The following is a 13587-nucleotide window of genomic DNA, read 5'->3' on the forward strand; positions in this document are numbered from 1 at the left end:
TCAACAGGTTAATAGGACTGTCTCTACCTGTTGGGGCATCATTCGCATACTGAGGAAGATCAGGCACTATCTTTCACAGCAGGCAAGGAAACAACTTGCTGTTGCCCTTGTTGGTTCTCGACTGGACTACTGCAATGCGCTGTATGCGGGACTGAATAAAAGTCTGCTGCAGCGCTTGCAGGTAGTCCAGAATGCAGCGGCTAGGTTTGTTCTGGATTTACCCCGGCGCACTTCGGCTACCTCCGCCAGAAAATTGCTTCACTGGCTTCCTATAGAGGATCGTATTCTTTTTAAGACCATGTGCATGATCTATAGGGCCTTAGCAAAAAGTAGCCCTACTGGAATTGGATCCATTCTGTCCCGCTACAGCCCTTGTAGGAACCTACGTTCCTCTAACAGACTCCTTCTATCAGTCCCTCGTATCCGGAGAACCAGATGGGGTGGCAAAGCCTTCTCCAATCTGGCACCTAAGTGGTGGAACGCTCTCCCTGTGGAATTAAGGTCCCTTTCCACCCTGCAGTTATTTAGAAACGCCCTGAAGACCCGTCTCTTTGTGCGTGCATACCTGTAGTTGTGTTCTGCCTTTTCTGATCTGTTTTTGGTAGGCGCCTTGATACCTTCGGGTTTTAGTCGCGCAATATAAATTACCTTCTAATCTAATTTCCTGCTTCCTTTTTCTTCTCACCTTCATTCTCTTTTTCCCATGTTATGCACTATCATCCTTACCAGCTTTTCCTTCTCTCTGTTGTCACCTTTCTCATGCATTCCTTCCATCCGTGGCATCATGCCACATAACTCCTATCAATGTATGTGTGTGAGAATCGCACTCAATTTTTACAATTTGACTAAGTGTTCTGGTATGTGTGCTATGTCAGATTAATGCCTGCTAGCATTCATATACATTTGAAAGTGGCCTAGCCCCTGTTGGCTGCTAGGACTCTGACATGCATCAACAAAGAGAAGTATTCCATTTATAACATTTTAATCATGTTAATCATGTGATCTAGGATTTGAAGTAAACAAATTCAGAATACATTCATTTTTTGCAAATTCCTTTCACTTTGTATCAGTGACATGGAAATTACATTTTACATTTAAAACCACAATACATTTCAATACATGACCCAATGCATTTCGGAACCTAGTGTTCCTTCGTCAGGGGTTCTGTCGAAAAGAAGAAAATAAGGGAAACATATTAACTTGATGCCATTATTTTTTTATAAAAAAAAGACGTTCTTCAAACTGTGATCGTTAGCAGATATAGGTATGTGCTGATAATCTTGCATGATAAAGCCATTATTCATTGGTTGCACTAATACAACTGAACTAAGTTAGAACTTCTGGTGATGGTTTAAATGGACTTGATGATTTGTTAAGAAATAAAGATGAAGAGTTAGTGTATTCTTACCTAGTTAGTATTGATATGCTAGAATACGCGAAATGCCATTTATTCAACACTTGCGATCTGTGTACGAATAAATATATGCAGCTTTTAGAGACTGACAAAAAAGTCTATGTTTTTATGTATTGTCCCATGATTTAGGGCTTACCTGTTGCAACAGGTGTTGAAAAAGTTGGAATGGCAACCTAGGGATATAGATAGGACCTGTGAAGTTTTTATTTGAAAAATGAATATTTGAATTCATAAGCTGTTTTTTTTTTTTAAATAACTAACCTGCGTGGACTGAAAGCTCTTTGAAGTATTCAAGTATTTGGGTCCAACGGGGACAGTGACTATAAAGAAAAATAGAATTGTTCTAGAGGATCCACCTGATACGTAGATTGCTGTTAGATCTGTGCTCAAAAAACAATTAAGGATCAACTTATAAATGGAATACTTCTCTTTGTTGATGCATGTCAGAGTCCTAGCAGCCAACAGGGGCTAGGCCACTTTCAAACATAACTCCTATCGGCATATTTCCATTCAGCTCCACAATTTCCACGCAACACAATTCTGCTCCACACACTACCATTTCACACCACACAATTCGACAACACACCTCATAATTCAACTCGACACATATATCCAATCCAAGCCACAGAATACCACATAATGCCATAACATTTAAATGCAACCCACATAATTCCACTCCACACCACCCCTTCACACATGGGTAAAGACATTGTCCTTTACAACACTATTAGCTCTAACTCTTGTAAATGCGAGACCTTATGGCACTGCCAATGCTTGTTACATTCGGGGCAATAAGATTAAAAACTAGTGGCAACCATTTGTTATGATTAACATGAAGGGGGGGGGTATGAATTTGCCTCCTAAGTATAAAACGCTAATTGAGCTGCAAATAATTTTTTTGCTCGTTTCCTATTTTTAAACACGTGCTACTGTGGGAAATTGCTTTATTAGCTCGTATATTTATTGCTCTAAACTTTTTTTGCGTTCTTTTATTTCTTAAATGCACAAACAATAGTTTAAAGAATCGAACATTTTATCGTATGCAGAATTCCATACTTTTTAGCAAAACTATCTTACGCACAGCGCTTCAGTTTCCTGCAGGAAATGTGTAAACAATGACTTGTTTTGCCAGAAAACGCATTTCAACCTCCGGTGTAATCTTTCCTCGCTTGGTGCTGAATTTCACAGATGGCGGTTAAAATGAATGCGCAGAGTTGTGTTTCCATTGTGCTTATAATAGTTTTCTATCCTGCGGCGGAAATCCCTGGCGCAACTGCTGAGGGCATATCATCAACCCGCTTCAGCATTCTTCATTTTTTAGGTCGAAGCCTAATAGACAGCACAGCTGTCTGGTTTGTTAGTGACTTCTTGTGGGCATTCTGAAAGCTTCCCTGGAAATGCATTCTGCCCACTGCTGACCATTGGCTCTAGTTTGCAACTCACATTTGCTTGCTTTCTATTTGCTTACTTTATTTGCTTTAGACTATTCAGCATCAGTTCGTCCATCTGGTGGAGCATCGTTTTCTGTAAACCATCCTTTATATCTTGTTCTTATTTTGTCACATTTGCTGGAGGCGGAGGTCAAATGTCAGGCTTGCTCTTCTAAAGGGGCTTGGTGTTTACTCTTCTTTCTCTGACTTTAAAGTGAGAGAATGTATATGACAATATAGCTGTGAAACAAAAGGTTTTTTCTAGCACATAAAAATGAACAGAGCTGATATTTCAGAATTTGGAAAGTTTAAAGTACGTTTTTTTGGTGGTAATTCTGAAGTTTGGTAGAAACAAATTTGAATACAATCGAAACAAATCAATACAGTAGGTGATGATGATTCCACACATTATTTTTTTTTTTTTTTTGTCCTCATGTGCCTTTCCTCACCCGATATTGTCGCGGATCCGCCCTGGGGTGTTTCATCTCATATAGCAAGCGTAGTGTTGTTAAGGAGCATCTTATATCTTGTTCGCCCTTCCTCCTTACAACAGGACTCCCACCGAGATTCTAGAAAAGCTTAATCATAGGACTATTATTACCTCTAAGTTTTTATCTTTGTCATCCCCACCATCACCCATAGTGTTGTAAGAACGGAGTCCAAAATTTACATCTCTTCTTATTCCGACCAGCCAAATCTAGCTTTGCTATAGCTCTCATAGCCCTTAACCAAGTCAGCTCAGACGGAGGGACCACAGATATCCACATTCTGCAAATTTCCCTTCGAGCAACCAAGATACCATAAAACAGCAACTTCACTTTATCGTTGTAGCCCTTACCTTGTAGGTCTGCCATTCCTGTCATAACAAGTTCAGGGCTTACCTCCAATTGTTGGGCCAATGCAGTGGACAAGCATTTACTCACTGCTTTCCAGAATTCTTCTATCCCTGGGCATGTAACAAACATGTGTAGGTCGTCTTCGTTCGGACTGTTGCATTTGGAACACCTCACTGTACCGCCATCTTTGAATTTCGCCAGTTTTTTTGGTGTCCAATACGCCCTGTGGAGAGTGAACAAGTGGTTTCTCCTTAAATTTGCAGGTTTAGTCACCTTGTATAGAATCCACATAGATACTTGCCATATATCCTCTGTCGCGATCCTCGGCAAGCACTCTCCCCACAGGGTCTCTGGCAATACGAAAGGTCCATCTTCAAGGTCCACTATCGACCAATACCACATCGCCACCTCTTTTTTTAATCAAAGTATCCAGAGCAAGTTTCTCTTCAAAAGCATTATAGTGCCCAAGTAAATTTTCCTTCCCTGCAGCCCAGCTTTGTATCTGCAGGAACTTAAATTTAGAAAAATGATTGCCCCACTTCTGTTCACAGAAGCTCCATGGTACCAAATTCCCTTCTAAAAACAGATCCCCCCATCTCTAAGGACCTGCTATTTTTAATGGTGTTGCCAAAGCATCTTCAGTCCAACTCGGAGCTCCCGGCGTATCCCAAATTGGTGCCATTGCACTAAAATATGGTATCTTTGTTACCCTCCTAACTCTGTACCATAGCATAGCCAGATCTTTCAAAATCTTTAACCTTATTTTTTTAAAGTATTTCGGGTCGGCAAATTTGTACATAAAAGCGTTCTGATTGGTCTTCTCCGTTCTTAACAATGCTGAAAGTAATATGCCAATGTCTGAACTCCCTGGGGTTCCCAAAAGCATTCTGCAGTTCTTTAACAAAAAAGCCCACGAGTAAATCTGTAGATCTGGGGCTGCCAGACCTCCTTTCAAAAGTTTCCTCCTCATTTTTTTCCAGGATAAACGTGATCCTTTAGATGCCCAGATAAAAGACCCAATCTCACTTTGCAGCTTCTTAATCTCCTCTCTCTCGAACATAAGTGGGATAGAGTCAAAGAGAAAAGTCAACTTGGGTAGCACCATCATTTTCACAAGGTTGACTCGGCCATACAGTGTTAGCGGTAAATGCGACCAGCCTTTCATGGCGTGAGAAATTTCTTTCCTTACTTTAGCAATATTTACTTTAGTAAGATCCTTGATGTTCTGTGTTATTTGCACCCCTAGATATCTTATCTCTGTTTTGCATCCTGTGTCTCCTGCATTTAAGTTCCAGGCCATAATCTCAGTTTTATCCCTATTTAGGCGATATCCGGAAACCTCACCAAATTCCTTCGTTATAGTTTCTATGCAGCTTAGTGATTGATGTAGTTTAGGGGTTAAAATAACTATATCGTCCGCATATAGCCCAATCTTTCTGGCCCAACCCTGAAACTCAAAAGAAGGAATCAACTCTGCCTCTCTTATTCGACACGCCAAAGGTTCTATATAGAGATCGAACAAGAGAGGAGATAAAGGGCACCCCTGCCTTGTGCCCCTCATTACTTTTATTGGTGGGGTTAAATTCCCATTTACTAATACCCTCGACGTGGGTGACTGATATAGCCGTGTCAAGACCGAACCAAAGTTGACCCCGATCTGTATATGGGCTATTAACTCTTTCAAATACACCCAATTAACACGATCAAATGCCTTGGCGGCGTCCAAGGCAATCACCGCCAAGTGAAGATTATATGTATCTGCTGCATCTATACTACCTATAAGGGAAAATGTTAACTCCTTTAAATACCTCCCTTTAATAAACCCCTTCTGATCTGTGTGTATTAGGTGGGGGGCAGCTCTAGCCAGCCTATCTGCCAGGATCTTGGCAAAGAGCTTATAATCGCAATTTAACAGCGAAATCGGCCTGTAAGAGTCCATATATTTTGGTGATTTCCCAGGTTTAGGAATAACAATGATATTTGCCTCATTCCATGACGCTGGGAGAGCTGCTTTGCCTAGGAAAATATCGTTAAAAAGCTTTGTTAATAAGGGTGCTACACTCGTTGCCACTGCCCTGTAGACCTCGGCAGGAAGCCCATCTGGTCCTGGCGCTTTCCCTTTTTTCACATTGCTTATAGCCCTCTTAACTTCTCCCAATGTTATATCTTCATCTAATAGTTCCTGGAGCTCTTCTGTCAATGGTTTTAAGACCTTCACCCAATTGTCTATTGCATGTTTAGCCGGAACAAGGTCCTCCCTATACACCTCTTCAAAATATCTGTAAAAAGCCTCCGCAATATCCTTTGTATCAGTGACAAATTGTCCTTGTTCACCATCTTTCACTTCTTTAATTATGCTACGTACCCGCTCACTCCTAGTTTTCCAGGCTAGTAGTTTACTTGACACCTCACCATACTCGAAATGCGCTAGTTGACTAGCCTCGTATTTTTCCCTAACCCTGTAAGAAACCACTGCAACAATTTCTCTTTTTAGTTCTTCCAAATCTTGAACAATCTTTTCTTTAGTCTCGCCACTCATTGACTCCACTAGCTCTCTCTCCTTCTGACGGACCTCTTTTTCCAGAGATTCTATCCTGCCGAAGTATGCTCTTCTTTTACTAGCCGCCAGAGCTCCCAATCTCCCTCGGAGAAAAGCTTTACAAGCCTCCCAAACAACCTCGATATCCGCTGACCCCACATTATGTTCTACAAATCCATCTAATTCCTGCCTGAGATTCTCTATCAACCCAGAGTCATATAATATAATATGGTTCGATCCAACCTCCAGACCGAACCCAAATCGCTCACCCCTGTCCTAACCTCTAGGGTAACTGCTGAATGGTCTGAGAGATGTACCCCAACATGAAGGATCTGTTTTGCTCTCCCCAACAACCTTAAATCTATTAAAATGTAATCGATCCGTGATCTGTGACGGTATTTTTTATTATAATAGGTACAGCCTAGTGCTTGACCTGACCTTTGTCTCCACACATCGCATAAACCGAACTGATCCATTACCCCTTTAACCCTTTTTGACATTTTGCTATTTACCTGCGCCCTATTGTTTGAAGATCGGTCCAGTTTATGATCCAGTACCGTGTTAAAATCTCCGGCAAGAATAATATTACCTGTAAGGCCTACCATCTCTTTGATTAATTCATCCAAAGGCCCCACATCGTCCTGATTTGGACCGTAATACCCTATGATATTGTATACAAGGGTGCTAATTTTCATGGTAACAATCAGCCATCTTTCTTTAGTGTCAGCTACCTCCCCCTCAATGGTACAATCAATCCCCTGTCTTACCAGCACTGCAATCCCTTTTGTTACCGCCGATTGTGGAGCGTAAAAGACATACTGCAGCCATCGCTGTGATGAAAAATATCTCTTGCTCTCTTCCCCAGTTAAATGAGTCTCCTGTAGGATCATAATATGTGCTGGAAGATCCCTTAAATACTTCATTATCAAATCCCTCCTGGACCTCACTCTTAAACCGTTTACATTCCACGAAGTCAAGATCAGCTCTGCAACACTACCCCCCATCGTCACATATCCCCTCGGAGCTCACTGGCACCCAGGTGAAAAAATAGCGCATGAGAACCTTTTTTAATTTTTCTTTCCCTGCTCCCCTCTCTCCCGCCCCCTCCGCTGCCTTCCTCCCGGTTCCCCCCAATCCCCCCTCCCTGGAAAACCCAACCAGCTTCCTTAGGCCCTACCAAGGCCTTTGAGTACCCGTGGGAGGTATGGCGTTTTCTTTACTATTTTCTTGTACATGGAATTTAAGCCTCTATGCGTCCAATGGATACCCATTCATCTAGAGCCATCCCCAATTACACAAGTCCAGCCTGACATTGATCCAAAAAAGCATCAACATCCTCAACAAACCTAAAAGTGTGCATTCTGTTCTTCCACATGACTTTTAAAAAGGCCGGAAATTTTAGTTGCACAGTAGCTCCCATACTTCTTAATGGCTCTATCCTTTTGCCCAGCTCCCATTGTCTGTTTGCTGTTACCACCGATAGGTCTGACCTGACCTCAACTCTAGAGTTATCTACCATCAAAGCTCCTTTTTTCAAAGCCGCGACCAGAAGTTTTTCCTTTAAGCTATATGTCAGGAAGTTAATCAAGATCCTTCTGGGTTTTGAGCGATTTGGGTTTAATCTGAAGGGATCACAATGTATTCTCTGAATATCCAGCGAGATCTCCTCCTCTGTTTCTTCTATCTGTAGCTCTGTTTTCAATAAATGGACAATATAGCCCTTTATATTTTCACCTTCTTTCCCTTCTGGCAATTTCAAAATTTTTAGATTATTTCTCCGTTGCATGTTCTCCAATCTTTCCAGCCTATCTTCATGTACCCTCTCCCTGGATCTAATCTCTTCCAATTCCTTGCTGTTATCCTCTACCTTGTCTCTAATCTCCTGGACTCCTAATTCGAGAGCTTCTGTACGCTTGCTCAAATCATCAAACTTAGCCTCCAAAATTCCACATACCTCCCTGATTCCCTCCTGATTTGCTTTTGACTCTTCAAACCCCCTATGTACATCCAAGTCAAGTTTTCTTAAGAGGGCTATAACCGTAGTATCTAGATTTTCAGCCTCAAATAAACTCTCACTAGCCCTCCCCACACCCTCCACTTCCTCTCTAGTGCCTGATTCTTCTGTCAAAGGGGGTTCGCTTTCCACTAAGCTAGTGGGTGCCATATTAGCTTCCTGCCCTAACTCCTGCTTGATATCTGATATATCTTGATTCTCTTGAATTACATCCTCCATCTCTAAAACCTGGTATCTATTCGGGCTTAATTGATCTGCCCAGTCTGTCAAGCTATTTTCTATCCCAGGCGTTTTCAACCCAGTGACAACTTCAACACTCTCCCCCTTCGTCTGTTCTTCCTTCAAATTGCCACTATTATTCAAACTGACGCTGTCTGGGACAAAATCCTTTGATAATATTAGAGTTTTGGGCAGTGGTTTAAAGTATGCACTCAAAGAGGGTTTTATTAATAAGGTTTTACCTGCTAATCCTGCTCTGTTATTTTGCCTACTGTGCTTTTTACTATTATTCCTGTGATCTGAGCCTAGATCTTTTTTATAAGTCTTCTGTATGTTGGCCTGTTTTTCCTCTCTCCCCAGTCTCTTACTTCTCAGAGCATATCCTTTATTTTCCTCCTTCTTAATATGTACTAAGCCCTTTTTTCTCTCACTCTCACTAAAATTGTTTTGGAAAACCTTTGATCGCGCCCCCTTCTCCTTATCTCCCCTGCCTGTGTTCTCAGCCCCCACCCCAGAGGCGCTCCTTTTAGAATTGGAGTTAACCTGTGACACTAAAGCTTCTCCCACCTCGACTTTGTTTTCTTGCTTCAAGCCCCCAGCACCGCGACCAATAGCCCCTCCCGCGCTATACTGGAACCTAGCGGCTGCTCTCCTACCTCTACCTAGCTCCGCAGCCGCTCTCCCCCAGCGTTCTCCTCGACCGGCAGACTGCTCCTCCGATGATTCTGCCGGAGGCTCCTCCTCACCTCTCCTCTGCCTGGGTGATCGCTCGTTATGATCCGCCGCCATGCAGTGCCTGCGGCTGCCGCCACCCTTCACTCATAGTATCCCCCGCCCTTCACTCCTCCACTCCTCCACTAGCCGCTTCCAGGACGGGACCGAACGAAATCCGCTCGAGAGGGCAGAAGAAAAAGCCGGCACCGTGAGATTAGGTGAGGGAACTGGACGCCCGCATGTTTAACGCTTGAACGCGTAACAGGCTGTTTGCTTGTCAGATGAAACGCCGCTCTTCCTCCCCGGGCACTCGCGACCAACTACCTAGCTGGCCGCCATGTTTCCCTTCCCCCTGCAAACATAGAAAAACCGATTCCACACATTATTGTTGTACATGGTAAAACTGTATGTCAGGGCAAATGTAATGGTCATTTCAATTGAAAATATGTTCTCTGTTATGGCAGTGCGTTACCGTGCCATGCATACATCACAACACTGTACACCCTCCACTCTACAACAGTCTACTCCATTCTATCCCCTTCCACTCTACGCCACTTCATCCTATGACACTCCACGTCACCCCACTCTGACATGCCACTCCCTTCTACTCTAAGAAACACTATATTATGCCACACCACACCACTCCACGCCACATCACTTATCTAATTTACCCACTCCTCTCTACCCCACTGCTCTCCAATCTACACTAATCCATTTACCCCCTCTAGTCTTCTCCACGCCAATCTACTTGACTCCACTCCTCTGCAATCAATTCCACTCCAATCTACCCCATTCTACTGCAAACTAACTCCCTCCAATCTTTTCTCTACTACACTCCAATCCACCACACTCCATTCTGCCACACTCTACCCACTCCAGCCACTCCAATTTACCCCACTGCAATCCACCCACTCCACTCTAACCCAGTCTGTTCCACCGTCTACCCAACCCCACTCAAATCTACATATCTCTAAACTATCCCACTTCAATCTACCCCCTCTAAACTACTACACTTCAAACCACCTCTATCTACCTCACCCCACCAACATTTAGCCATGCTGAACAGCAGTTACACTAGTATACTACAAGGCTAAAACACACTACCGAAGCCAATAGCTCTCTCATAGGCTAGACCTACTAGCTTTGCCTATGCTTGGCTGAGAGGAAGATGAGTTGAGCGGTTTGGTACTAAATGAATACAAAGTGAATGCGGAGCTGGTTTGGCTGCAGCAGTCCGCACATAATAACTAACATTTTTGTGTTGTATTGCATCATTTCTATAGTGTTTCATAGCTCTTGTTGAAGTCCCAAGACGTGTGAAACTCTTATCATGTCTTATTTTTCTAGCAGCACTCATACTGAATAATACACAATACAGCCTTTTGTACTCCCTGTATTCTTTTCTTGAATTTGAATGACTGTCACAGGTCTCCAGCATTGCTCCACAAATATTTTAATTTCTAAATGGATTTTTTTAACCAAGTCATGGGTTATGTTTGAAAGCTGGCTCGACTCCAGCGCCCTTGATCAATATTGTGGCATTACTCTGCGATCCTATACCCTCTCCCGCTGTCTACTCTAGCATTTATAACTTTGAACCCACCCTCTCAAAATTGGGGTTTAAAACCACATCATTCTGGTCACCCCTGTGTGGGTTGTCCCTGGTGTCTTTATCCTTCAGGAGAGTTGGTGTCTCATTTAGAGTTTAGCAGCAATTGAGCAGCAACATAAATTGGTGGTCCTCCTGGCCAGCAAAAATGTGCTATTTTCCTTCCTCTTTAAGAGGTGGAGAACAATGTGGTTTCTGACTCCAGTTGGCACTGAAGTGAGTTCAGCCTAGAGCATTTATATATTTCACTGTACTCTATTGAGGTGTTTACGGACGAAAAACGTTGTAAAATTCCACTTATCCTCCTGAAAACGACATCTTTGATAGTTTGGCACCTTGGTAATAATTTGGATACTCCCATACCCCAAGAAAATGACTGGGTCTGTTTTTCCATCTGCTCTTTTGATGAATGCCGTATGTAGTCTTCAGCTTCACCCCTCAATATCGCACTACTGCTGACATGCAATATTGTATTAAGCGGGTCTCCTGATGTGCTGTCTCCTTCTCTCCCACCTAGGTCGGCCTGCGTCAGCTTGACATGTCTCTTCTATGCCAGCTGTGGTCCCTCTACGAATCCATTCAGGAGTACAAGGGTCTGTACCAGGACATGTCATCGTCCGTACATTCCGAGGGCTCCTACGCTGCAGGCTTCTCGGACGAGGATGAGGACTTCGAGGCGAGCCTGCCTAGTCCTGGGACGGAGGCTCCACAGCTGCGTCCCCTCAGTGTGGCGCAGCCGCAGAACTCACGGGACCAGTGGCTGCAGGAATCTTTTCACATTACCATCTAACAACTATGAGAATTATTGACCTCTGCATCTTCACGCCCAGGATTATAATTTAATTTTCCATTTCCCCACGTTTATTTTCCTTTTGACTCTCTCAACCAGACTGTTGTATTTATTTTGTGGGTGACTTTTTTGCAGGATGTTTTCAGTGTCTCCTGGAACGCAGACCTAACTTGTAGCGGTGAAGTTTGGATGCTTGCAAGAGAGTCTGGGAGGGTAATGCCTGTAGATTCCTTTTTCCCAGTTCTACAGCTCTTTGCTGGGATAGTATGCTCTAGTACGGCCAGTACTCTTGACTGATTCCTTGCAGCGTTGCATGCAGAGAAAATAGGATCATGGGTACTTTGTAACTATATGTGCAATTCGTTACAGTGCCTCCAGATGGGAGAAGCAGGAACTGCAGGATATGTCAATTCCCACACAGACATAATTACTGACTCATACCCCATCCCGGGGCGTTGAAGAGATGTTCGCCATTCGCAAATGGGAGGGGGTACTCAGGGCACCCCTTCCCCTTTTGAGAATGTTGACAAAAACATTTTTAGGAGTATTTCTAAAAAAGGTTTGTTTAACTTTTCCTTTTATTTTTGAACCCATCCAATTTTCCTTTTGGGGAAACCTTCCTTTTAGGGAAATGACCCTCATTAAAAATAAATGGCTTTCTTTAAAAGCAGACACTGACATGGTGCTCTGCTGACCCCAGAAGTCCACAATGCCTGGGACCAGAGTGATCTGCCTCATGCATAATAATAGAGGTAGGTCGAATTGCGATCCACTGTGATTCAGAATTTTGTGAACTAACCTTTTAGCATATAGACAGGGTCACCAAATTCCTTTACATTTGCACCCCCTTTTTGCGATTGGAAAATGTGTACATCAGGCCAGTAGTACTGATTTTATAATGGGATAACCAGGACTTGGAATGCAAAGCAAAAACCTAGACATGGTCAGCTACACGCACATGGGAAATGTGAGAGTTGTGTAAGAGGAGGTTGGAAGACCCATGCTAGGTCCTTCATATCCTGCACCACAGCACCAGCTGCAGGGACTATAGAAGCTGAGCGTGCCCTTCCACTATTTCTTAGAGTGCCATTTACTGGAAAAAGCCATCCTGCAGGAGATGTGAGCCAAATCTGTCCCACTGCCAGTGCTTCTGTACCATTCACTACAGTGCATCCTTCACGGAGAAGCAGGGACTGCATAAGTGTCAAAAGAAATCCTTTACAAAGATCGGAGTAGAATTTCTACTGAGGGCCTGTTATGTGAAAAATGGTGCTATGTAATGTATTTATGAAACAAAATTAAAGCATTACCATACAATTGGTGTAATTACTGTGTAGTTGTGCATGTGAGAGCTACCCAGCAAGGCCAGTCTGGGAGCCTAAAACAACCATGGCTGAAATGTCATACCGGCCTCTCATTTCACAGAAGGAGCATCATGAGCACATCCGTGAGTGGGGAATGCGCTACAAAGTGTGGCAAAAAAGGCCACGTGAGAGGAGATGCGATCTAACAGGAATACAGCTAACTATGGAACTGAGGAACCAACCAGGCAGGAGTCCTGGAAGCCACTCAATGTCCATTTATTCTGGGCAAATTACTTAATCTGCTTCTCATGTAAAACACTCTAATGGGGTACCCAGGTGGAGCGAGGCCTAAGGTCTCGCTCCTCATGGGCTTGCTTGGATGGGTGGTATTGGCCCATGAAAGGATGGTCTAAAATAGGTTTTTGTCGGTGGGTGGGGAAAGATTAAAGTCTTTTTTAATGGGGATCATGAGTTCAGCCTCTTTGGCTAACTCTTACTCCATGGGCAGACAAGGGTGAAGCAATTATTCTGGACGGGGTAGTTTGGGTTGGTTTATTTTGTACTAGTGTTTGGTAGTAAGGTGTTAGAGCCAATGGGTTGTGTTATAAAGGTAGGTGGTGTAGTAGGGAGACTATGCGTTGGGATATCCAGAGGTTTGGGGCTGAACCAGTGTGGGGCAGTTGGAGAGGTACTGCAGACAATGCGCACCACTAGGAAC

At 43.4% G+C, this 13587-nt stretch overlaps 1 protein-coding gene across 1 annotated transcript in view; it reads left to right on the plus strand.

The window, feature by feature from the left end:
- FAM89B (family with sequence similarity 89 member B) overlaps positions 1 to 12882 on the plus strand; it is a 39111-nt gene extending 26229 nt beyond the window's left edge. Inside the window, exon 2 of the mRNA XM_078660720.1 lies at positions 11293 to 12882. Within this exon, the coding sequence (XP_078516846.1) occupies positions 11293 to 11565 (273 nt within the window). The 3' untranslated portion in view covers positions 11566 to 12882. The remainder of the gene's footprint in view (positions 1 to 11292) is intronic.
- The last annotated feature ends 705 nt before the right edge of the window (positions 12883 to 13587 follow it).

The sequence above is a fragment of the Lissotriton helveticus genome, chromosome 9, assembly GCF_964261635.1.
Source record: "Lissotriton helveticus chromosome 9, aLisHel1.1, whole genome shotgun sequence".
NCBI lineage: Eukaryota > Metazoa > Chordata > Amphibia > Caudata > Salamandridae > Lissotriton > Lissotriton helveticus.